The sequence below is a fragment of the Mus caroli genome, unplaced genomic scaffold (assembly GCF_978045245.1).
Source record: "Mus caroli unplaced genomic scaffold, Mus_caroli_1 scaffold_2, whole genome shotgun sequence".
Classification (NCBI taxonomy): Eukaryota; Metazoa; Chordata; class Mammalia; order Rodentia; family Muridae; genus Mus; species Mus caroli.
The window spans coordinates 26,852,548-26,878,429 of NW_028227257.1; the positions used below are offsets into that span (position 1 = coordinate 26,852,548).

General features: G+C 47.3%; 1 protein-coding gene across 4 annotated transcripts in view; it reads left to right on the forward strand.

The window, feature by feature from the left end:
* Positions 1–25,882, forward strand: part of Bcl2l1 (BCL2 like 1) — a 51,724-nt gene continuing 25,842 nt past the window's right edge. Inside the window, exons 1-2 of one of the 4 annotated variants that reach the window (XM_021155074.2) lie at positions 1–113; positions 1,602–2,277. In XM_021155074.2, the coding sequence (XP_021010733.1) occupies positions 1,714–2,277 (564 nt within the window). In that variant the 5' untranslated portion in view covers positions 1–113; positions 1,602–1,713. Of the gene's footprint in view, positions 229–412; positions 1,315–1,412; positions 1,514–1,601; positions 2,278–25,882 lie in introns of those variants that run through there. The other 3 variants (XM_029471115.2, XM_021155070.3, XM_021155078.3) reach the window with 3 other exon arrangements.

Consider the following 25,882-nt stretch of genomic DNA (forward strand, 5'->3'; position numbering starts at 1 on the left):
CTCGCGCGCGCTGCCGCGGCACCGGAAGTGGCTGCGCTTGCAAGTTCCCCCGGTCTCTTCAGGGGAAACTGAGGCCGGCTTCTCCGGGAGATTCAGCACCAGCAGTCAGCCAGGTAGGCCGGCCCAAGTCCGCGGCATACTTCCCAGCCGCAAAACGCCCTCGTGTCTGGAAGCCACTGGGCCTATGAAGGGGGGATGTGGCCCCCCACGGCTCGCTAGGGCTCGCAGGTGAGAGCGCCGCCTCCCCTGTGCCTGACAGGCGCTGGGCCCAATGGGAGCCTTTGCCGTCCCGCTTCCGTGCCGACTCGACCCGCGGATTGGCTAAGCTGGGGCGGGCCGCGGGGGCGAGACCCCTCCTTCCAGAGAGGTCTAGGGGGCGCCCCTGAGGGAGGGCGGTTGCCTAGCAACGGGGCGGTGGCTCGGCGGGTACCCGGCCTAGGGGAGCGCGAGCAGTAAGCGAGGCCTCAGCCCACCCACCCGGGGCTCCGGCGCGGACCGGCCTCCGGCCCTCGAGCCCTGCAGGGGGCTCCAAAAGGCCGCCTTGGGCTCGGCCTCAGGAAAAAACGAGGTCTCCGCTGTGGGAGTCCCGACCCTTCTTCCTGGCCGGTGGCGGGGCTCAGCGCCTCTCTCTCACCCCGTCTTTGTGCGGGGGGTGCCGGCGGCCATTGTGTCCGGGCGCGGAATGGAGGACCTGGCCGTCCCCCAGTGCTGTGTCCAGGGCCTTTGGGGAATTCAAAGACAACTAGCGGTGTTTGTGGGGGGTCTCCAGCATACGCCTCTCGGAAAAGCCCGGGAGTGGTCTTTCCGAAATCAGATCGCAGATCCGAGGCCGTCTCCCCCCTCTCCGCGTCCCTGCGCGAAACCTTGAGATTCACTGAGAAGTCCCTTTAGGGTTTCGGAAGCCTCATCCAAGGCTGGTACTTAAATAGAAAGAAAGAAAGGAGGGGTGGGGGAAATTACACTAAACCCATACCTCCGGGAGAGTTCTCCTGACTCCCAGTAGGAGGCGGAGAGCCAAGGGGCGTGCTAGAGCGAGGGGGTTGGGCTCCCGGGTGGCTGGAGCCTGCGGAGCAGAGAGAGAGGCCGCCCTCGATCTGGGCAATGGAGGTAGCAAGCGAGGGGGCAGGTTCCTAAGCTTCGCAATTCCTCTGTCGCCTCCTGAGCTGCCTACCAGGTCGCATGATCCCTCCGGCCGGGGCTGGGTTTTTTTGCTGAGTTAACCGGCGACCCAGCCACCACCTCCTCCCCGACCTATGATACAAAAGACCTTCCGGGGGTTGCACCTGCTTGCTGTCGCCGGAGATAGATTTGAATGTAGGTGGTGGTGGTGGGGATATGCCAATGGGGGTGACTTTTGGAGAAAGGCATTTCGGAGAAAAGGGGGTGGGTGGTTGTAGTAAAAAGAGGCGGATGAAACAATTCAAAGCTGGCTGGTCCTTTCAATTTGACTTCATTGAAGTCCCTTAGAACCTGGACTCAGACCTTCATAAGAGCCACAAAGAAAGCAATTCTGGTACCTGGAGGAGGAATGGGAATATTGTAAGGTAAATGACATGCATATTAATTTTTTCTCCTGAAGCTCTCTCTCTCTCTCTCTTCAGAACCTTATCTTGGCTTTGGATCCTGGAAGAGAATCGCTAAACACAGAGCAGACCCAGTAAGTGAGCAGGTGTTTTGGACAATGGACTGGTTGAGCCCATATCTATTATAAAAATGTCTCAGAGCAACCGGGAGCTGGTGGTCGACTTTCTCTCCTACAAGCTTTCCCAGAAAGGATACAGCTGGAGTCAGTTTAGTGATGTCGAAGAGAATAGGACTGAGGCCCCAGAAGAAACTGAAGCAGAGAGGGAGACCCCCAGTGCCATCAATGGCAACCCATCCTGGCACCTGGCGGATAGCCCCGCCGTGAATGGAGCCACTGGCCACAGCAGCAGTTTGGATGCGCGGGAGGTGATCCCCATGGCAGCAGTGAAGCAAGCGCTGAGAGAGGCTGGCGATGAGTTTGAACTGCGGTACCGGAGAGCGTTCAGTGATCTAACATCCCAGCTTCACATAACCCCAGGGACCGCGTATCAGAGCTTTGAGCAGGTAGTGAATGAACTCTTTCGGGATGGAGTAAACTGGGGTCGCATCGTGGCCTTTTTCTCCTTTGGCGGGGCACTGTGCGTGGAAAGCGTAGACAAGGAGATGCAGGTATTGGTGAGTCGGATTGCAAGTTGGATGGCCACCTATCTGAATGACCACCTAGAGCCTTGGATCCAGGAGAACGGCGGCTGGGTAAGAACCACGCCCCTTGTGTGTCCGCTCCTTGTGTCTCTCTTCTCTGTGAACATCCCTAAAACTGTCCTTTTGGGTCTCTTTCTGTTATATGGCATGGTTGTTAAAGATATCGATTGTTCAGGAGACCTTCCTGGCTTCATTTTAATACAAGAGGTTAACTTTGGAAATATAGATGACCCAGTTATTAAGGGACCTGTATCTTTCATTCTGGCTACCCTTGTGGCCCCACAGTTTCATAGTTTTGTTCCAATTTCTCAGCAAAGAAAAACAGCCTGTCGCCTGTTTACTTGGCTTAAAACCTATGAGAGCAGCAAGTTCTCCCTGCGTACTGCTCACTCTCATGTAATGGGTCACCTTGGCTGGGGTGATGAACATAATACCCAGGAAACTGCAGAACTGGAACCTCAGGCTCCTGTGTACTTGCATGCATGGTACTCAGACCATTTGGCCAGTCAGGAGCCCCCACTGGCTAGAGTGGCTGAGTATTGTCTGATTTTAGAGGAGGGTGGTCTGGGCCAATGGTGTTTGTGCTGTGCCCCTAAGTTCATTTTCCCCAAAGTGTGCAACTTTCTGCATGGTTGGCTTGTTTGTGGAGCCCTTGCTGTGCCATATATCAAGCCCCAGGACTTTGCACCTCCCTGCCCTGGATCGGTTGGGGATCTCCAGCTGCTCTGCCCAGTGTTTTTCTGGTCAGGGCCCTGGGGCCTCTTTACTGAAGCACTGTTTGCTGGCAGAGCAAGAACCTGGTTTGTGAGGCTCCATAGGAAATTAAGATTTGGTGACAGACTGGATGTGGGTGTGAGTCCTGGCCCTGTCACTTAACTGGCCATGTGACCTTGGACAGGCTGGTTTACCTTCTAGAGCCTTAGTTTCTAGCAGACTATTGTGACCCAAAGATAAAGAGAGCAGAGGCTGACACAATGAGTGCTTTTTGTTCAGAATCCTGCGGGCCACCTCATCAGTCAGGGTGAGATAGAGGTGAGCGGTCCCTTACTAGTAGCTGCCGTGGTAGGCGTTTGTTACCCTTCAGAGTGAACTGCATTCTAGAATAGGGGATATTGCGGCTTCTGAGACGTATTCTGTCTCCTTAGAATATGTAGAAAATGGACAGACTGGAAAATAAGTCATCCATTGAAGGAAGTGAGGTGGAAGGGGCCATGCACCATGGACTCCGGAATGTCAAGAATTTAGTTGTCCATAGGCTGGGCCTAGGGCGGGGCAAGCACTTTGCTTTACTACTGGGTGAGAGACCTCCAGGTTTTCCCTGGGACCCCATCCTCTCTCTAGTTTCCCATTTCTTTGAAACTTCACCTTTCTTCCCTCCAGTGGCTCTTGTAAAGGCAAGGAGGTCACTTGTCAGTAGAGGCCAGATGACCAGAGTAGAGTTGACTGAGGTAAAGGTGGGTTCCCTTGAGTTAAGGGTTGCCAGGCTTGAAAGCTAATCTGTAAATGAACTCCCTGGGGAGATAAATGATTAAATAGTTCCTGTTGGTTTGTGCTGTGACCTCTTCTATTCATTCTCTTGCTTTGATTCTCTTTTGGGGCAAATATTTGTTCAGCTGATTACAGGAGGGACAGGATTCCAGCGCTTCAGACACACCCTCTGAAGCATCTCCAAGTAGATGTTCGCCCTTTCCCTCCGTCGCATGCTGACTGTCTTTAGTTGACTAAAGGTCCTAATAACAGGTAGGGTCTTGCCAGCTACAAACAGTAGGTGATTGACGAGGTACCTGCTGGGCCAGCCAGCCTCTTGTCTGCAGAGGCTACTGGGACCTAAGAATTGCCATACTGTCTTCCAATCACCTAGAAAAATGCTAAACTGACCTAAGGCAGCAGCTTGAGGGACAGATTCATTAGATCTTCACTGACTAAAATCCCACCTTCCAGTGTCTCTTCACTCAAGAATCTCCAGAGCCTGTTGGGCAACATACCTGGTAACTTGCCACTTCTGCGTGGTAAGCAGAGAGGGAATGTGTGCAGAAGAGCCGGTTAGGGCAGGACCATTTCTGGATATGCATTCTTTCCGGGACCAGTGGGCAAGAAACATTCCCCTCGGTGTTATTTGAGCCTTGGTGGAAGATGCCTACCCATGTCCTTTTAGGTACAGTCTCCTTTGAGCTGTACAGATGCTGCTGCAGTGGCATCCCCTAACTTCCCTGGAGGCTGCAGCTATGAGTTCAGATAGTCACTCAGGGTATGCTCCAAATTTAGCATCCTTTAGGAAAGGGGACAGAACTTTGCCTTTCTTGTACCTGAGTATCGCAGGTGTTTTATCCTTTACTAATGGGGCAAATTTACTGAACATCTACTATAAGGCAAGGTGCTAGCATAAGCTAGACAATATCTCTCTATCATGGAAATATGTGGTCATTCATATGTTCCATACAGTAACTTCCCAAAGTACGTGAATTTATTCCCAGGTTGTACACAAAGCTCCCAGTAGCTAAATAACCGAGCTTAAATGTTTCTCAGCCAACTTAGTGTCTTAAATTGAGGTTGGCCTAATTTTAGAGTCCAGACTCTTTCCATCCATGCCTTAATCAGGAAGTAATAATCCAGACAGAGTAGCATAGAAACTCATGGCTACTGTTGGGCTGAGAACAGCATGCCTGTAGAAGGTACTCATTCCATGTTGCAATCGTAGCAGTGTTCTGGTGTTTGAGAACAGTGCCTTTATCATCAGTAGTAGGTTCCCAAATGTGTGGAAACCTCCGATTGGGGTACTAAGAAAACTCAGGCTTGGCAAGTGTTGCGTGGCATTAGGAGTTTGCCCGGTCATGATGGCTTCTTGTTAGTGTTTTCCTTGTTAAAATCTCAGTCTTGTCAATCATTGAGAGTGGCATGTGTGCAAGGAGACAGATAGCCTGCCCCAGAATCTCTGTTAATTGTAGGGTGATGCTGTAAGGATTGGAACTCCAGCCTCTGGCCATACTACTGCCCGCCTGCCTGAGTCACCTGAAAAAATGTTGTACCTGTTTGTGTCTCTTGTCTTTTGTCTCTCCTACCTGTAAAATCTAATAATGATACCCAACTGCCAGAATAAAAGCCCTTCGCTGACCTTAATTGTAGGGTGGATGCCCATCTTCTCCAAAATGAGCTTCCTCCCTCTAGGCTCTGAACTTTACTCCCTGGAGTTACTACTTAAGAAACTAAGCCTGTTCACTGAGACCTAGGCCCCATTAGATGAAACCCTTTTTTGTTGTTGTTTTTGTTTTGTTTTGTTTTGTTTTGTTTTGTTTACTTTGAATGTGGATGAGGCTCCAAGTGGGCCAGTCACTTTGGTATTACCAGCCCTGGAGATACCCTCTGCCCAGTGGAAACACCATTGTTAGGAGCAGAGAACGAGTGATACTGGGGAGAGCACCTAGCTTGGCCTTCCCCAAGCTGCAGCTCTACTCTACCTGTTGTGGCTTCTTCAGTGCAACAGAGAGATGGACATGTGCTTAGTTGAAGCACCTCAGCTCCATTTGCAAATTCGGCAGTTCTGTGGTTTTCTTGGGGAAGCCCCATCAGAAACCCCAACACAGAAATTCTTAGTAATCTCATTCAGGTCTCCAAATGAAGTAAAGTGTCTCAGGGGCTCCCCCTTGGAACACCTACTTCTTTTCAGTGTCTTTTTTTAGGTGGCTCTTAAAACTCCTTTGCTATCATAGGGTTTTCCAGACTCCTAAAGCAGCATCCCCAGCAACCACATGGAACTCTTCATCTTCTGCTTAAAAATTACCTAGGTAATTTTTAGGGGGCCCCAGTGGAACCTGGAGAGTTTCTTGACTTTGTGGGCAATCACCAATTTTGTTTGGGCTGTGTGAAGCGGTATTATTAGCTGAACCCCTCTCCCAGCAGACTCCTGTCCTAAGGCCAGTGGTCTTGGGCATCCTTCTCTCATGCCCAGCCTCCCACCACAGGACTTGCTTTTTGCAATTGCTGCCTTGTCTGGGTTAGTGTGCTCTGCTTTAAAGGTATCCCCAGTGAGCTGCCTTTCAACAACCTAAGCCTATCAGGATTTCTGCCCCCATCCCTGCCCTCCAACCAGAGTCTGCAGGATCTTCCCTGTGACTCCTCTTTCCTTGAAGGGTTCACTCTGAATCCTATTGTCCCTGCAGCTCAGTCTGTCTTCCCCACTCCCACTGGGCATCTAGTGATAAACAGAGTCCCATGGGATCTTTGTTTCACCTAGTGAGACAAATTGCCACCAGCTTGATACTCACCTTTTACATATGATCCCTCGCACTTTGTATAAAGAAAGAAACTGTTAGTGTCAGGTAGGTGCCCAGAGGCATTTCCAAGGCTGTACTCTGTCAGGAGTTGAGGCAGAGTCCACATCTTGCTCACTGGTTATCTCAGCCCAGAGCACAGGTCTTGGGTGTAGTAGTCACTGATGAAAAGATACTAAGTTTCTGAAGGAAGGACCTTATCAAACCAGAATAATAATGGTGGGCGCCTCCTCTGACCCAGTTATTGAGCCTCTACTCTGCTAGGCTCAATACTAGACAAACAACAGATAGTAATACTAAACAAAACGAATAAGTTTTTGCCTCATGTAACTCGTTCTGATAGAAAGAAAAAAAATACATAATAGAGGCTGAGGCTCAGTCTGTAAAATGCTTGCTGTGCTAGCATAAGAATCTGAGTTTGGGCAAGCCCATAGTTTTAATCCTAACAACTTGAGAAGTAGAGGCAGGCTGGTCTACAGAGTGAGTTCTAGGACAGCCAAGACTACACAGAAAAACCATCTCAACCCTCTAATCCCCCCCCCCCAACCCCCACGTCCAAAAAAAAAAAAAAAGAACCTGAGTTTGATCACTAGAATTCAGAATCTATGTTTTTAAAAAAAAATGCCAGACACAGTGATGTGCACTCATAATCCCAAAGCTGGTAGGCAGAGACTAGGGCTTTCTGGGGCTTGCTGGCCAGCCACTCTAGACTAATGTGTGAGTTCTAGGCCAGTGAAGTAGATAGCTTCTGAAGAGCAATACCTAGGATTGACCTCCAGCCTCTGTGTGCATATGCATAGAAGTGCAAGCTAAGCCGAGTGTGCGTGCACTCGAGCGCGCGTGCGCGCGCGCACACACACACACACACACACACACTCAGTGTGTACACAGCAGTCCATTGATGATACAGCCTGGGAGCTAGAGAGATGGCTTAATGTTTAAGAGCTCTTGCTACTCTTCTAGAGGACCCAAGTTTGTTTGCCCCCCGCCCCCTTTCTCTGTGTGTGTGTGGGGGGGGAAACAGAGGGGGGGAGAGCGAGCTTTCAGCTGATACTATGAACTCTGAAGGAAATAAGGGGAAAAAAAGCAGATTGGTTTATAGATAATGCCTATCACAGCAGGGTAGGGCAGCACTTTAATAATGGTGATCAAAGGACCTGGCAGGATAATTCAGCTTATAAAGGTATATGCTACAAGCCTGATATCTTGAGTTACATCCCTGGTTTCCACTTGGTGGAAGGGAAGAACTAATCTCGAGTTGTCTTCTGACCTCCATATGTGCCCATGGCATGGCCGTACCCAGGGAGTAGATAGATGGGTGGATGGATGGATGAAATTTAAGGAGTGATCAAAAAAGTGAACAACCAAGATACAGGGAAATGAAAAATAGCTCACCCATCACCTGTTGGGTAGCTAGAGTATGAATTATCTTGACATAAGACAAATTATCAAAAACCCCAAACATTTTGATAAGTCATTTGTGCACAAGAGCCAAACTCAAAGAATGGCTAGATTCATGATTGAGGCCTCTGTCGCATCCTGAACTACATAAAGAAGTAGGAGGCTGAGTGTATGGCACATGCCTGTAACCCAGTAGACAGACAGACCTTGGAGTGAGAGGCTAACTCTCACCCTGTCTCAAAACAAGAAATAAGTAAATAAATAGATGGAAGGAAGGAATAGGGTTTTGGAATTCATACAGTGACTTCAAGTTACAGGAAGCTTAGCTACAAAGTATAGTGAGTAAATATTGTAAAGTGTCTCAGGTAATAAAAGTTGTAGAGCAACCCGACACAACTGACAGAAATAAATACTTTTGTGACAGATGTTTCTTTATGAAAACAGCTTTTCTCGGATCAGCTAAGGCTGCACAGGGGATGCCTATCTTGAAAAACCAAAAACCAAAAGAAAGGAAGGAGGAAAGAAAGGAAGGAAGGAAGGAAGAAAGAAAGAGAGAAAGAAAAAGAAAGAAAGCCAGCCAGCCAACCAGCCTTTCAGGGTTACTCCTATGTGTCTCTGAGTATATATTTCTCAGAATAACCAGCTTCCAGAATGCCACATATCCTATTCTGGTCGCCCAGGCCTGTTCTTAGAATATTGTATCCAGAACCCCAGCAAACCTGAAGGTGGTATTTGAGCCAAGATCTGAAGGAGGTGGTTCACTGTGTGGGTCCATATAGAGAGCTTCTCAAGCAGAGGAGTGGACTAAGGAGAAAAGATACTCAGCTTGGCGTTTTCAGGGATGGCAAGAAGTCAGTTTGCCTGAAGAAGCAGCAAGGAACAGAATGGTAGGAGATGAGGGCACAGAAAGCTTGGGGAAGGATGGAGAGAAGGCTGGGGAGAGGGTGTTGCAAGACAGGTTTGAAACAGGTAGGTACGCTTAGACTTCTGTAAAGGTGGAGGCAGGTCCTCCCCTCTTGAGGAAGCTGGTGCCTGGCAGATGAAAAGGCGACTTGGCTTTAAGTGGGTATGCAGGTAGAGGAGACCAACTTTGCACATGGTGTATTATTGACTGATCTGTCTAGCCACGTTGGAAGCCTTTTTTTTGGTGGGGCGGGGAGCTGTTTGGAGATTCTAGGTGGAATACGGACTGAATAAGCTGTTAGCTGGGCATGGTGGTGCATGGCTATAATCCTAGCATTTAGGAGGTTGAGGCAGAAAGATTGCTTGAGTTTGAGGGTAGCCCAGACTACATTGTGAATTCAAGGCCAGCATGGGCTATACAGTGAGCCCCTATCTCATGCCAATAAGTAACCGAACTCTAACTCTCCTTCAGAAATCCTTCTCTCCAAATAGATTTTACAATCGACTCGCCTGCATTCTTCTGTTTCTGCCTGGAAAACTGTACCTTGTCTAGGTAAACATCCCACCGCTCCCACCTCCACACTCTTGACCTTCCTGAATCTTGGGCACAATGATAAAACACTAAAGTATGCTGAGATCTGGAGAGCCAGACAACATGTTGCTGTCATACTTTTTATTACCTGTCCCATGGAACTCTTGGCTCATTCACAAAGCATCCATTCTCCTTTTGTTTATAGTTGCCCATTAGCAGGTTCTCATGACAGCCTTCTGTCATGGTATGAATTATAGTGTATACCTGCCTTGGTGGACCAAGCTCTCCCTTGTCTTAGGGTAAATATCCAAAAATCTACTCCCTTAGTTAGCTCTCTATATTCAGTCTGTCTGCAGATCAGTTCAGCCCCAGACCTCAGCTTCTTCCTCATGATGAGATCTTGGAATTGATATCCTAGGAGTCCTGGTTCTCACAGGCCTCAGTCCTTGGCAGATTTCACCAAGAAGGCTAGTCCACAGCAGTTTTTAGAGTGGCTTTCTTCTTTCCAAGACACAGTGTCATCACAGGGTCATTTGTCACTGGCTACACAAGAGTAAGTCTCCATGCACAGTGACCAGCACATTCAGGTTACAAAGCACTTGCACATCTACCTTGTCTTAGTGCTACCTTTAGCCATGCAGATTGGTGATCAGGACAGTGCCATCTCCATGTTACAGGAGCAGGCAAGCTCAGAGATTAGTGACTTCACTGGTCACCTAGTGTGTGACCTGGCCTTGTTGGGAAGGCTCAGAAAGTCAGTTCTTGGTCTGCAGTGTTCAGAACCATGACCATCATCCAGGCAGTCCTGTCCTGCTCCGTGGGTCCCTCCATCACTGTTTTGTCGAGAGAAACCACCTTTGGGTCCTTGTGCTGCTGCTTGGTTTCATCCCCAGTCCGTCTCAGGCCAGGCCTGCATTGGCTCTAAGCTATGGAGTTCTCTGGGTAGAGAGCACAGTTCCCCTCGGAACTAGAGCTTTTTCTCGAGCTCTTCAGGAAATGCCATTGCAATGACTTCCATAGACTGTTTCCTGTCCCAGCCCAGCAGCCAGATTCCTGCTGCAGAGTGTGGAAACTGCAAAGTAGTGTTCCGAGAGGCATGCCCCTACTTTTTTTTTATGCCCTTCCCTTTCCTCTTTCAGTCACTTTCTCTGCTCTTATTCCCTTCCCCTTCACCTAGTCTCTCCCTCCAGTCCTAGTCTGTACTCTTCCCTTTAGAACTGGGAATGCCTTTCTAGTAGGTCTGCCTCTGATGCTAGACTGTGGGGTCAGTCGGAAAGAACTCCCAGCCATTGTCCCTGGCTCCATCAGTTATAAACTCTCCCCTAGAGGGGCATTAGACCTGTCACTTGGGAGTGCCCTGTGTCATCCATGAACTGATTTCTCCCTCGGGTTCCGACCCATCCATTCGGGCATAGGACAGAGGTTCCTAAGGGAAGTATCCAAGGTTCTGCACTTAAAACCCTGCTTCTTGGAGATTGATGACTGGTTGGAGTGACAGAGCTGGCCACCCCTTCCCTAGTCACCTTTCAGGAGGAAGCTGGAAGGTTGCGAACCTTTTGGACAGTCATCTGAAGAATGGGAGCTGGCCTGGGAGGAGATTGGAATGCACTCAACTATGCTTCAGATCCTTTGTTCCAACTCTTGAAAGGGAAACATTCCCCTCCCTCCACCCTGGCCACACACATGTGCCTTTGTTCCCCAAGTCAGAGTCAGGCAGCGCCTGGAACACAACCACTGGGAACACAGTGTCCCTTCAGAGGAACCTGACTCCCCTCCCCAGAGGGTCAGTGGGACTGGGACTTAGGAGCCCAGCCTCATGCCCTTTTTACAGGCTGAAGGCTTGCTTCTAGACACATGTCCAAGCACTTCTTTGGAATTATTTCATGGGATGCCCATGTCCCAGGACTAAGCAGCTCCTCCTCTTATTCCGCCTGGTGATTAATATTATTGTTAACATTGCTATTAATAGCACCTAACATTTATTGAATGCTTACTCTGTGCCAGGCATTGTTCAGTATGCACTACAAGTACTAATTGATTCCATTCTCACAGCCTCGCTCGCTCGATGCAGTAGGTACTATTATTAGCCCCTTTCACAACTGAGGCACAGGAGGAAGGCAGCAGCCTGAGTAGCACAGTTAGTACCAGGTCAAGCCAGAGAGGGAGGCTGCTAGCTGAGCCTTGAAGGGCTGTAACAAGAGGCAGAGCCAGAACCTGACTCCAGGCCTGCCTTACACTAGAGCTTAGGCAGTTGATTTCTTGAACTTGAAACAGCCTATAAAGTAGGTAGCATCTTCATTTTATGATCAAGAAAACCAAGGCTGAGAGAAAAGAATACTGCTGGGGCCTCACAGCCAATACCTGGAGGAGCCAGTGTTCCAGTTCAGAGTGTTTAGCTTCCAGAACTGCACCACCACAGCAGCCTGCAGATAGTGACGGTTCCTTTCCTGTACATGATAGGTTTTTCTAATGGACCAAACCTTTTGTTCACATTTCCAGGGAAGATGGCTTACTTTCAGCCTCATTTCCAGGGAGGAAATTAAAACAAAGAGTGAAGTGACTGTCAGACTTCAAGTCTGTTTGCCTGGAGTTTATTTTGTTTTGCTTTGTTTGGGGGCAGGTAGCTTTTTGAGAGAGTCTCCTGCATCCCAGGCTGCTGCCCTCAGTTTCATGATGTTGCTGAGGATCACCTTGTACTCCTGATCCTCCTTCCTATACTTCCTGCCTCAACATGCCCTGCTCCTGTGTCTGGCTAGTTACTCCTAGCTTACTTGTGCTGCTGCCTGCCTCTCCTCAAGCTGCATTCATTTCCTTTAAATAAGTAAATGCTAATGAATGCCTTGGATGGGGACACCACGGCTGTGGTGATGAGTGAGACTACAGACTTTCTGTTGGCAGTCTGTCTTAATGCTTCACACCATGGAACTGGCTAGTGGCCTTGCGCTTTGAATCAGTCTATGTGATCATCTATCTGTCTGTCCCCTCAGCTCCCAGACATTTTAGCTCACTGTTTCGAAGCTTTCAGTTTATTGCCCTTGGCTCCATTGTCCTGATTTATGAGTGGTGAGGCAGAACTTTATGGCCCACAAATGGTGAAGCAGAGTTGCTTACCTTATGGCATCAAGGAAGCCAGTGACACAAGAGAGGGAACTAGGAAAAAAAATGCCCACCACTGTGTGCCCCTAGTGATTTGCTTCCTATTGCCCAAAGCCCATTAAGTTACAAATTTGCTCTTTAATGATGAGAAGAGGTCTGGAATAGTTGCCATGCTGGGGCTAACAGGTTGAGCAGACCTTTCAAGCCTCTGAATAAAATGGTTTGAGCCCAGTCAGTAAGCGCGTGACTGCCCTGCACTCGGAGTGCATCCAGTTACCTTCCTGAAGTTCCTGCATCAGAACACTGTTGCATTAGGAACCATGTCTTTAACACATGAGGTCTGGGGGTTTTGGTTTTGTTTTGAGACAGTCTCACTCTGTAGTCCAAGCTAACTTGAAACTTACCCACAATCCTCCTGCCTGGAAAGTCCTGGGATCACAAAATGTGCCTGGCTAACACATACGTTTTTTGAGGTATATTTCAGACCCAGGCCAAAACAGTATTTATTAATCACTTTTAACAAACTCGTGGACAACTCACATGTGAAGCAACTTCCAATTTTCAAATCCATAAACCTGAGAGAATAATGCCAACCTTACTGGAGTAAGCAAGGCATAAGTTAGAGAATGCCTTGCTGTTGTTAGAATAATAGCAGGTGTTGTGTGTGGAGTGCTTGCTTGCTCTGTGCCAGGTGCTATGTTTATGCCCTTGACATAATTATCTTATTTGGTCTCCACAACTGCTCTAGTGTGAAGAGGGCACACCCAGGACTCAGAGACCTCCGTAGTAATACATCTTCTAAGAGGCAGAGCACAGTCTGATGATATGCCTTGTGCCAAAATCTATCCTTATGCCACTATGTTGTTGCTTTTCCTGCAGACCTGGACTGGTTTATTTTCTCCCAAGGGCCTGGCACAGAGCCCAGGCTTCAGCAGGGGATTGGCTAGGGTCTGTACAGTGAACAGGAGGGTTGTTACTACTAGCTGTAGTAGTATACTGTCAGTCCCTGAGGAAGCAAACACTTCTGAGTCAGGAGTAAGCCCCAAACACTTGGTGAATGGCTTGTGCCAAATCTGTGGTGTAGACTCAAAACGTGGAGGAGGCCAGACCACTGATTACATCCTACAGGTGGCCTGGACCTCTGCCAGATGGTCCCGCTTCTACCACCACCACCCATTAGATTACCCATGAGAGACCTCCACCCTCGGTCTGCATCGTCACCTTCCACCTGGCCCCTGGCCAGCTAGATTGCCAGTCTAGACTCTTCTGCACTCCAGTGGAAAGGGTCAGAGTGGAAATGTCACTGGGGGCTTAAGTACCCATAGCTCTTTCAGCAATGTGGCTTTCTGTGCTGAGGTCTCCCATTTCCTCATCTGTAAAGTGAAGATAATGGTAATGGGTCTCTTCCTTAGAGGCTCCTGTGTTTTTTCCTCTGCTGAGAGTCACTCTGCCTGCCTCAGGTCTGATTAGGACTCTCTTTATCATTCAGGTCTCACTTCCCCAGAGGCTACCCGTGTATACATGTTTACATGTTTACTTTCTAATTCAGGGAGACTAAAGCTCACAGAGGATTTGCTTTTGTCTGGAAAGTTTTCCTTTATTATCAGCATCTAGCAGAATGTTTGGAATGTGGTAACATTTGGCCACTATTTTTTGAGAGAATGACTGTGTAGAGTGTAGACCATTCAGCTTTCTGCCTGACCTATCGTAGACTCAGTCAGTTTTCAGTGCTATTACCTGTTTGGAAGATATGGAACATGAAGGCTTCTTTGTTCTTTTCCTACCCTGTATGCTAGAGGTTGAACCCAGGGCATTAAGCCTGCTGTGCAAGTGTTCTTCCTCAGTCTGTAGTCTCAGCCATTTCGCCCTGTTTTGAAACAGGGTCTCTGTAGAGCCCATCTGATCCTGACCTCAGTCCTCCTGTGACACTTTTCTGGGGTTATGGGCTTGCACCACCACACCCAACTCAGTGAAAGATTAAATAGGTGAAAGGAATGTGGCTGGGACAGGCTAGATGGGTAAGAACCAGCCAGCCAGATCTGAAGGGTGCATGTGAAACACTGGGAGATGGTGAGCTATCATGGCTTTTACTGTGCTGGGTAAAACTGGTCAGGCAGAAGGAAGCAGAGACTGATAGAGGCCTGGGGGAACAGGGATGGGAGTAGCTGATAGTAATGTTGGATTCGGAGGGGAGAGACCCAAAGCACACATGGGATGCAGTCATGTCTCCAGTAACCCTTGGGAGAAAGGAATCCTTGCCAGGTGGGACTCAGCAGGCAGAGCTGCAGGGAGAGAGAGGCACCTGGGACCTGCAGACCAGGTAGGCCGCCCTGGTTGTTATTTGGGGCGCATAGCCAGGTGCAGATTCAAAAGACTGATTGAAGCCTTTTGGCAACTCTAGCCTTTGTAGGGTAAACATCACCTGTCTCCTGCCACCTGCTATGACTGTGCCAGCAAGGTACCCTGGCAGTCCCAAAGAGGCCTAGCTTTCTTGCTGCCCTGGTTGAGCAAAACTACTCTCCAGAGAGGCGGGGAGTTTCGAAAGTCTCAGGTGACAATAAGGTGTCTCCTACTAAAGGGCCTTCCCACTGAGGAAGGCAGAGAGGGGCCCTGGGAGCCCAGACAGCTGGGCCAACTAGGGGGAGGGCTCAGGGCAAGAGCAGGTGCAGATTTCGAGGAGGGTGTGGCCTGAGGGGAAGTAGGGATCTTGGTAGGCTACAAAACGTCCCTCCTCCTCCCCCAGGCACAGCTGGCTTCTCCAGGAACCTGATGACCTAGTTACCATGCTTAGAAATAGTTAGCTTAACTTATAGTTCAGGGCTGTGCCAGTCTATCATCCTTGAGACTTCTTGGGTCCAAAAGGTACCCTGGAATTTCCCCAGAGTAGTTCCATGTGAAGAACATGCACCTTGTCACATGCATGGGGTTGTTGGCCAAGGATGGACACAGTTAATAAGGTTGCTTCTTTGCTGTGCCTCCTGCCAAGCCCAAGGAGAAGTCCACCCCATCCACTTCTCTCCAGGGGGTGGTGGACGGCCAGAAGAAGCCACAAACTCCCAGAGGAACTCCTGTTGCCGTGAACACAAGTCCTCTCTACTTGTCTCCTCTCAGTAGGGTAGTAAAAGCAACTACCTGGGAGGGTGTGGCAAGACTGAGGTCAGGACCAGCTGGACTCCAGAGACCCTGTGTCAAAACATGTAGAAAATGGCTGAGACTACAGCTGGATGAGTGAGAAAGGTTCTGGGGTCTCTGGAGGCCTCCACCCTCTTAGTAGCAGCTGCTCCTGGTGTTTGTGGTACTCGCCTTGCCAGTGCCTCCTAGGGAGAAAATTGGTGATCACCATTGAAGTGTTAGGTACAGTAGGGTTAGAAGTGCAATTCATTTGGTAGAGTGTTTGCCTAGTATGCAGGAAGCTTAGGGATCGAGTCCTAGCACTGCACTTACCCAGGCTTTGTAACCCAGGCCTAAAACTCAGTATTCAGGAGGATCAGAAGTTCATGACTATATAAGGAGTTATAAACTAGCCTAGCCCTACCTCAGACTGACAAAAAGTAAGTAATAATGAGTTGGATATAGTAGCTGGGCACAGTAACTCCTGCCTGAAGTCCCAGTACTTGGGAGGCTAAGGAGGCTAAGGCAAGAAGAATGCCATCAAGGCTAGCCTGCACTAACGAGTAAAACCTGTTTGATGGGAGTGGGGGGAGGGGCAAGGGTGGGTGAAATGGCTCAGTGGATAGAGGCATTTGCTATATATACATCCTAATGACATGAGTTCAGACCCCAGAACTCACATGTAGATGGAAAGACACCACTTCACCTGACTTCCATAGGCAAGCCTCCCCCATTTCACTGCACATAAAGAAACAAACAGATAAATAAATGGTTAAAAAAAAAAACAGCAAGGAGATAATAACTTACAGTGCTTTTCTGGAAACACTCTGCTGAGCTTGAAAACAACTATTAAGATGCCTGGAGCCTGGCATACAGTAACTAACTACTCAGTGTGACAGCTACTGCTATTGCTGTTATCCCATTTCTGTCACAGGTGGTCAAGTTGCTTTGATTATTGTTGGAATTTTCTTTCTTTCTCTCCTTCTCTTTTTCTTTTCTTTTTTCTTTCTTTCTTTTTTTTTTTTTTTAGACAAAGTTGCCCTAGGTTAGCCTTGGCTGTCCTGGAACTCGTTATATAGACCAGGCGGGCCTTGAACTCAGAAACCTGCCTGCCTCTACCTCCAGAGTGCTGGGATTAAAGGAGCTACTTTCTGAAAGCAAATGTTTGGGCTACAGAAGATGTGACTAGCCTTTGGCTCAAGAGTTAGGAAAACAGAGACCTTTGGCTCACAGCCTTGTGCCTGCCTCCCTCACCAGGGAGGGCCTCCGGTCAGAACTGGTACACAGCTGGACCCATGTTGTTGACTCAGTATTTGGCAACAGGGTGGATTTTCTCTAATCTTTGCCACTCTAAGATGGCAGATGCCTTCATATTTGATGACTGGAAGATTTATGAGTTGAACATTTTAAGTGTACGGGAGCACGCAAGCCTAGCACACAGTGAGTGCCTCCATGTCTTACACATAAACTGTGTGGGCTCTGTGGAGTTTCTCTGGGATGCCCTCATTTCTTGTTTGTTCAATGGCCGTAAGCCTCTTGCCTAAGCTCTGCCTGTTGCCTGCCTCATATGCTGAAGAAAGATAACACCCGCTTTGCCTCCCTCCTGGACTAGCAGAGAGGCACAAGGAGGAGATAAGTGAAAAAGCACTTTGAAAACTATAAATGTTTGGTCTTGTTGCTCCTCCTTGACTAAGGCCACAGCCATAGATATCTGTATCATTCATTCATTCATTCATTCGTTCGTTCATTCATTCACCGAGCCTGCAACCAGGAAAAAGAAAAAAACAAACCTTGACTTAACATTTCCCCATTTCCATGAGTTAGGACAAGCTTATTTCTCCAAACCTAGACATCATTAAGCAGAAATAGTTCTTTCTAGACAGGTTGTTTCACAGGGGAGTTAATTTGGCGGGGGTTAGGGGGGAGCTAAGGTGGAAGTGCTGTGTTTACTGAGCACAGGATCATCTTATTCACTCTTAACAGCTACTGCTGGTCCATCCTACCACTTAGTGGCTAAGTATCTAGCAGCCGGTTAGCAAGCATTCTTAATCATGGCTGGTGTATGTAGAGTGCCCCATATACTGCCTTGTGGAGAATAAGCTCACCAAATTCTAGGTCTTTTCAGTTTCATTCTCTGTGTGGCTTGGTTACTCACTGGTTTGGCTATTGGTTGCTCTCTACCATAAAATTACTAGGCAAGCTCAGACTGTTGAATGTGACTCAAATGGATATTGGCTACCCCAGTATGTCCTTGCCTGCCCAGCTATGGTACTAGTGGGAGCTTGGACCCTGCCCAGAGCAATATCATTCACATATAAAATCCAGGGTACAGACCTCCTCACCCCATACTCACCTCTGGTTCAGAACAAGAATAGCCATCCCTTGTTCTACCCATGCTCCATCTGCCTTCCATACTCATAGCACTCACATGCAGATGGAACCTTGAGGGAACCATGCTAGAGAAATCTTTAGGGAGTCACTCAGAAATGACCCTTGGAGGCAAGACTCAGAGAGGAAGCCCAGGTCTAGTGTTCTAGGTCTCCTGGGACTGGGTCAAGCAGCAGGTGCAGCTATAAGATGCCAGGGTAGTGGCTGAGTGGTGAAACTGAAAGGTGTATAGGCCCAGACAAAAGTCCATCCGTCCTGCCTGCCTGTCTATGCAGGTGGTCTGCACCTGCAGCCCTTTCTCGGTCTGATCTGGTTATAGGAGAATAGAGGTCAATATTGGTACCCAAAACTTCAATAAGAGAAGTATGTGGAAATTCGGAGCAAAGCCTGCAGTTGACATCTAACCCTTTGGGCCCTTTTCAGAGCCCTTCAGGGTAAAAAAGAGTTCTCTCCCCTTTGGTCTTCTCAGTACCTACCTTGGAAGGGTCAGGCATAATGGCCTGATGACCACCAGATCTTCCTTTGAGGGGTCTCTGTTTGTGGCACTGTGCTAGGTCTTTTCATTTTCTTTCTGTTTTACTTCATCGTTATGATTATGAATATCATCATCATTATTGTGTGCCATAATAGCAAGTGTGTGGAGGGCAGAGGACACTTTTATGGAATCAGTTCATTCCTATCTTTTTTTTTTTTTCTAAGATAGGGTTTTTCTATGCAACAGCCCTGGTTGTCCTGGAACTTGCTGTGCAGACTAGACTGGTCTTAAACTCAGAGATCCACCTGCCTCTGCCTCTTGAGTGATAGGACTAAAAGCATATGCCACTATGCCTGGCTGTTCTCATCTATCTTTTTGTGTGTTTGGAGGATCGAACACAGGTCTGACGAGATTTGATTGACAAGCACTTTTTGGTTTTGGACACAAGGGTCTCACAATATCTCTGGCTGACCTAGAACTTGCTTTTAGACCATGTTGACCTCAAACTCACAGAGATCCACTAGCTTCTGCCTCCTGAGTGCTGGGATTAAAGGCTTGTGGCAAGCCATTTTACCTGAGAAGCCATCTCTCTGGTCCCTTGTGTCTGAGCTTTAAGAGAAGGAGGTTATGTAGTTGGGAGCCTGGACTGTAGAATTGTAGTTTTGGGTTGAGTCTGGGCATCATCACATACTGCTGTTGGGCAGTAGCCGTGTTTCTTTTTTTTCCCCTCTGTGTATGTTGTATCTGTGTGTGTTGTATAGGTGTGTATGTGTATACTTGTCTCTGTGTGCAGATGTTGAGGAAGCCAGAGATTGGTTTCAACTATCCTCCTCTGTCATTCTCCACTTTATTTTGAAACATGGTCTCTTGCTGCTCAGTCTAAACAGCTGGCCTAGGGACCAGCCTGTCTCCATCTCTCAAGTAATATTGTTACAGGTGCATACCACCACACCTGGCTTTTCATATGAATGTTAGGAATCGACCTCAGGTCTTGAGACACTATCTCAAAAAACACAAACAAAACAAAAGACAAACTCAAACCAGGAAGAATTAACTCTTTTAATTTCATTGTGGAGGAGAATGAAGGGACAGAGAAGAAAACATCACAGAAATATAGCTAGTAAGTGTCAAAGTAGTGCTTTGAACCCAAGCAGTCTGCCTCAGAAGCCCTTTGTCCCATTTGGGAGTGGGGGTGGAGCACTAGAAATGTTGCTGCTGTAGCTGTTGTATCCAGCACTATAGGTCTTTGATTTTGTTCTCTCTGCTGATTCTAAACTGGGGGGGTGGGGGGGGGGGGGAACGACACGGGACACACACCAAAACTAGAAACCCACCCTAGTCACTTCAGATCCCCAGAGACCAACATAGTACTCACAGTACTCATTAATATTTGCTTAATGGCAGAGAATACTCCCTTTCTTCATTAATCAATCGGAGGCTCTTTATTGACCATTTCCTGTAGGCTAGCTCTGAACACATCCTGGGAGGACTGCAAAGTACAGCTATGCTTCTGTGAGAGAAAGTGTGTGTGTGTCTCCATGTATTGAGGGGGGGTTACATTCCAGAGCTTTGTGTCATTGGCAGAAATTACCACAGGGGAGGCAAAAATAGTACAGGTGGCCAGGTGGCTTAGGGATGTTTTTCAAGCCTGGATTCTCTCCCCTCCCTGAGTGGGCCACGCCCTCTTTCTACAGGGCAGAGCACCACAGATTTCCTTCCCTTTGACCAGGGCAGAAATCACCCCTATCTCCTCAGTGCCTCTGGAGGTTTTCTTATCTTTCTTGTCCAGTTTATGAGCATCTAGAAGGATAGGCTAAAAGGCAGGAGAACAAGACTGGAGAAAAATTACACCTGCCTCAACACTGCAGCCAGATCAGCTTTTTAGAACCTAAGTTAAAGTGGGGTATAGAGGACATGTAGCTTATGATCTCAGTGTTTGGAAAGAGTTCAGCAGCATCCTCAGCTACACAGAGTTGAAAGCCAACCTGGAAAAAACCCTGTCTGTCTCAAAACAACTAAACTGAATCTACTAAGAACACTATTAATAGCGTTCTTTCGACCTACCTTTGTTTATCTGGTTTGGTTGGTTTGGTTTTGGTTTTTTACAGAGTTTTTCTGTGTAGACCTGGGTGTCGTGGAACTTTCTGTGTAGACCTTTTGAATGCTCATCAAGTACCAAGTGCTGTACTCAGTAATTTATATGCATTCTTTTTGCCAGGTATCTCTAAATAGTTTCTTAATGTGTGTGTGCATTTTTGTGTGTATTCACTTGGATGCCTATGAAGGGCAAAAGACAAAACCTCAGGGGTCATCCTCAGGATGTTATTTCCCTCCTTTGAGATGGGTTTTGTCATTTGCCTGCAGCTCTCCCATCAGGCATGGCTGGCTGGCCAGCAAGCTCCAAGTAAGCATCCACTTGCCTCTGCCTCCCCGGCACTGTGTCAGAAGCATAGACTGACTAGTAAGTGGCCCTACCTTCTTTACAGGAAAGAGAGACCCAGAGAGATGCTTAAGGTCCTCAGCTTGTATAAGATAAAACATAGATTTGAACCTAGAGAGGTGTGCTCCAAAGCCGGGTTCTCTGTGTTGCTCTTCCCAGTGTATTTGAGAATGTGTAGAGGGAGGGTTGGGGAAGCATCTTGGAATCTGAGGGATACCCACTGACCTGCCAGCTGAGAAAGTTTGTCTGCAAGGGGATGCTCCAGGGCTTAGGGTTATTGTAGGATTTGCCACAGGCATGTTTGAACTTAGCCATTCAGTATCCTCTAATTTCCTGCTTTTACCCTCTCAGCTGCTAGTCAGGAGGTTTGTGAAGGTGACCTCATCTAGCTGAATCAGCTGTTGCTGTAGACTTACGGGAACTGAAAATCATTGCCCTTCCTGCTTTGCAAGTCTCTCCAGAATGAAGTTAGAGCATGGGAGTCTTCCACCTGTCTACAGGGTCATGGCTAAAACTCACAATGTTCACTGTTTTAAGAGCTAAAAAGGTAGGCCAGGTGCACTCACCTCTATCTCAATGCATGACAGGCAGAGGTAGGTAGATCTCTATGAGTTCCAGGCCAGCCTTGACTACATAACAAGTTTCAAAACAGCCAGAGTGGCATAGTGAAGCCATGTATACTTATTTTATTTTATGTATTTTTGAGACAGGGGTCTATATATTACCCTGGTTGTCCTAGAACCTCTCTATGTATATGTAGACCAGGCTGGCCTCAAACTCACAGAGATCCACTTGTCTCTGCTTTCCAAGTGCCTGGTGAGACCCTGTTTATAAAATAAAATAAAGCAGAATAGCCAAAGGATGCATTTCCTTCCTCCCCTCCTCCCCTTTCTCCAGACAGTCTTATTTTGTAGCCCTGGGTGGCGTCAAACTCATAGCCTTCGGTGGTGGGATTCTAGGTCTGTGCCACCATGCGAGGCTTAAAAGGTCCATTTGGGGGTTTTTTGTTTTGTTTCATTTTGTTTTTGAGGGACTGACAGCTCAAGAAGGTTTTCTTTTCTGCCTTCATTTAACCCCGTGACTCTTGATCCTTTTGTGTCTTTTTGCCTAAGTTCTAAGCTAAGGCCAGCACTGTAGATGGGCCAGCAAAATGTCTTTGTGGATTTTGATTTTAAATGTAAGCCTTTTAGAGTCTGATTAGGAGAATTCAAACAAGCTTGTATACTTCAGAGTAGTAGAGCAGTGCCACAGTGTAATCTGGTGGAGCTCTGCCTATGACCAGAAAAAAGAAAGAAGTGGGAAGCTAGAGAGCTGCCTCAGAAGTGGAAGAGTGCTTCTTGTTCTTGCAGAACCCAGGGTTCACTCCCCAGCACCTCCTGTAACTCCAGTTCCAGAAGGTTCTACACCCTCTTCTGACCGCCACAGACACATACATATAACTTAAAGTTTTAAAAATTATTGTTATTATTATTATTACTATTATCACCATCATGATTATTTTGGTGGCTCCTACCTGTAATATCAGCACCTAGAAGTCTGGGGAAGGAAGATTGTTGTAGAGAGAATCTATTGGGAACTATATGGAAGCATTACCTGTCAGTAAAAAATCGCCTGTGACCAATGAGCTGAGGCAGGAAATAGGAGGTGGGAATACCAGCAGAGAGAAAGAAGAATTCTGGGAAAGAGTCAGGCATGAATAAACTGAGAAGAAGGGAACCAATCATTTGGCCCTCAGAATAGAATAAGTGGGGAGATTGTCCCCAAATGCTGAAGGAGATGGTCACATGAAGCTGAGGAGAGGTAACCAGCCACATGGTGGGACGCAGATTAGAATGAATGGATAAATAAGTTACAACTCAGCCAGGGAACAAGCCAAAGCTATTGGCCTAAGCATTTCTTCATGAAATAGCAAGTCTCAGAATCATTATTTTGAGGAACTTGTACACAGTGGAAAAGCCCTCCATTACAGATTGCCACAAGTTTGAGATTAGGCTGGGCTACATGGTGAATTGAATTCCAGGGTAGCCTTAGCTGCATATTAAGACTATCAAAAGCAAAATAAGTGAGGAACGAGTTAGTTGTGACAGTAAGACATCATACAAACTTGCCTGTGACTTTGCCTCGCTCAGTCAGTGGCATATCACATGAGCTATCACATTTAGAGGTAGGCTCAGTAAACAGGCAGATAGTCCTGGCACTAGAGAGGCCCAAGCAGGAAGATTACATGACCCATGAGTTGGGAGTAGTGCACCCAGCACCTAAGGAGCACTCAGTGGGTGGTAGCTCCTCTGATACTTTCTTGACAGGGAACAGGCCATTGGATAAGCTTGGGTGAGGCTTTTAGGGATAGGTTGGCTTGGAACTGGACTTTGAAGCCCGGTTAGGATGTTGATAGGTGTAGCCTGTCAGTAGATATAGAGCACCGCTGGAGGCTGGCTCTTTGCTGTATAACTTTTTTTTTTTTTTAGTTAGCACACAACATTAGGTATCGTTACGGCATCTCAAACAATGGGTTATAGTAGATTCTCCTTCCCTTGTCTAACCTTCCTCCCCAGTTGCTTCTTTTTTCACATCTCATGTGTTCTTTTGCCCACCACTGTACTTCCTTACCACCTATATTATCTCCACTTGGTCTCCATCCTAGTTATTTTGGCTTTACCCACATTTACACTCACTTACACACACACACACACACACACACACACACACACGCTTGCACATTACAGCCTAGGATCCATTTATCAGAGTGTAATTCTTTTATCTTCCTGAGATTGTGTCATATTTTGTCTTTATTTATATTTTCAATATTTTATTTAATAAAATTTCTAGATTCATCCATTTCTTTGCAAAGCTCATAATTTCAGTTTTCTTTATGACTGAATAAAATTCCATTCTGCACACACCACATACATATACATACATACATACATACATACATACATACAGATGTATGAGGGGGAGTATGGCATCTGGAAGATTTCAGACTAAACTGGACAATGAGAGGGGCACGGAAACAAGAAGAAGAAAAAAGAAGGGAAAAAGAGCCAAGAGCCAAGGATCAACAAGAGCATATGGCCAAAATGGCATGATTATATAGGAATGAAAAGCTAGGGGAAGAGATGTGAAGAGAGGGCTGGAGAGGTTTAGGGTGGGGGACAGGGTAAGAAGTGCTAGGAGGAGCCTCAGGGCCTAAGTGAGCCTTGTCCTGGGTTTCTTTAGGACCTGATTTGTGTGTGTGTGTGTGTGTGTGTGTGTGCGTGCGTGCACGTGCGTGCTTGCTTGCACACATTCATATATGCATGTTCAGTAAGACAAAGATATGTGTATGCACACACACATAATGTATTTGTGTGTACACATATACACACCACACTTCCATTATCCATTCTTTTGTTGATGGACATATAGGCTGGCTCCATTTCCTTGTTAGTAGAGCAGTAGTGACTGTGGATATACAAGGACTTCAGTGGTAGGATATGAAGTTCTTTGGGCAGATGCCTAGAAGTACTATAGCTGGGTCATACTGTACCTCTATTTTAAAATTGTTGAGAACCCTCCTATGATTTCCATAATGGCTGTACTAGCATGCATCCTTAGCAACAGTAAGTAAGGGCTCCTCTCTCACCACACCCTTGCCAGCATTTGTTGTCAGATTTCTTAATGATTTTCTGTATAATCTTTAATAGGTGACTTTGTGTCTCAGAGCCTCAGATTTCTTCTCTGTAAAATGTGGATTCTGCTGACACTCACCTCACCAGGGTGCTGATAGAACAGACATGAGAACAGCTGAATAGAAGCCCAGGATGCAATGGAAATAGCCAGGCCAAGGCTAGGAATTAAACAGCTATTGCTCATTCTCTCTTTCACCAAGTCAAGGGAACTTCCCCCATGGTCTCCCTGCTTTGCCCTGGCTCCCTTCACACAGCAAACGTGAGCCTTTTAAAATTGTAGGTCAAAAACTGTTATTGACTTGACTCAAAATCTTCCACTAACTTTCTCTCTACCCCTCCCACACACACACCCCTTGGTATACACCCCAGGCTGGCCTTGAACTTAGTCATCCTGCCTCAGCCTCCTGAATGCTGCGATTACAGGTGTGTATCAGCCCCCTCAACTATCCAGTGATTTTTTTTTTTTTATTCATGAAGATAAAAGCCGGAGTGTATGAGGTATAGGGGCCTTGGCAGGGCAGGAATAACAAGATAAGTGCCCTAGAGTTCACTGTCCCTGATCTCTCAGTGCCCATGCTCACTCCCCCTCCTAGAACCAGTCCTGTGTTCCAGCTCTCATGTCCATCCCCGTGTGTGTACACATGCCCGGAAGCATAAGAGGATGACATGGTGCTGATGGTATGTACCCAGGACATTTTGTAACAGGGAAGGACATTGACCACTGCTCTGGGGCTACCAAAGGTCACAAGACTAAGAAAAAGCCAAGGGTATTTGGGCAGCCTTCCTCTCTAAAGTGAGTCATTTCCTGAGGGATGTTGGTCATTCATTCATTTGTTCATTAACAAATACAGAGTTCCTGCTGTATGTCAGGCATTGAGCTAGAGCTTGAGCAAATAGTGCGAGCACTGTCTTGTCATTCAGCTGACATCCTAGTAAGAGAGAGAGAGGCGAAGTACCTAACATAGCAGGTAGTATTTAGGACCATAGAAAAAAATACAAGAGAAGAACATTCTGTTGCTAGCTAGACTCATCAGGAAGGCCTTTGATAAGGGCTTCCTCGGGCCTGAGTATAGTAGTGTGATCCATGCAAGTATTAGGGGAAAGAATATTGAAATAGAGAGGACAGCAAGTCCAATAAAGACTTCAGACATGTTCATATGATAGAGGCAAAGAGTGTGTAGAAATTGAGCCTGACGTAACCTGCAGCCAGGTCCTCCTGCAGGCCACATAGAACACTGCTTTTATTCCCACAGGCAGAGAGGGGTTTTGAGCCAAAAGATGATCAGATCCAACTTAAGCTTCAGGAGAAGCTCTGCTCACTCTGGAGCAGGGATCTCAGCCTGTGAGTTGCCACCCCTGTGGGGGTCGAGC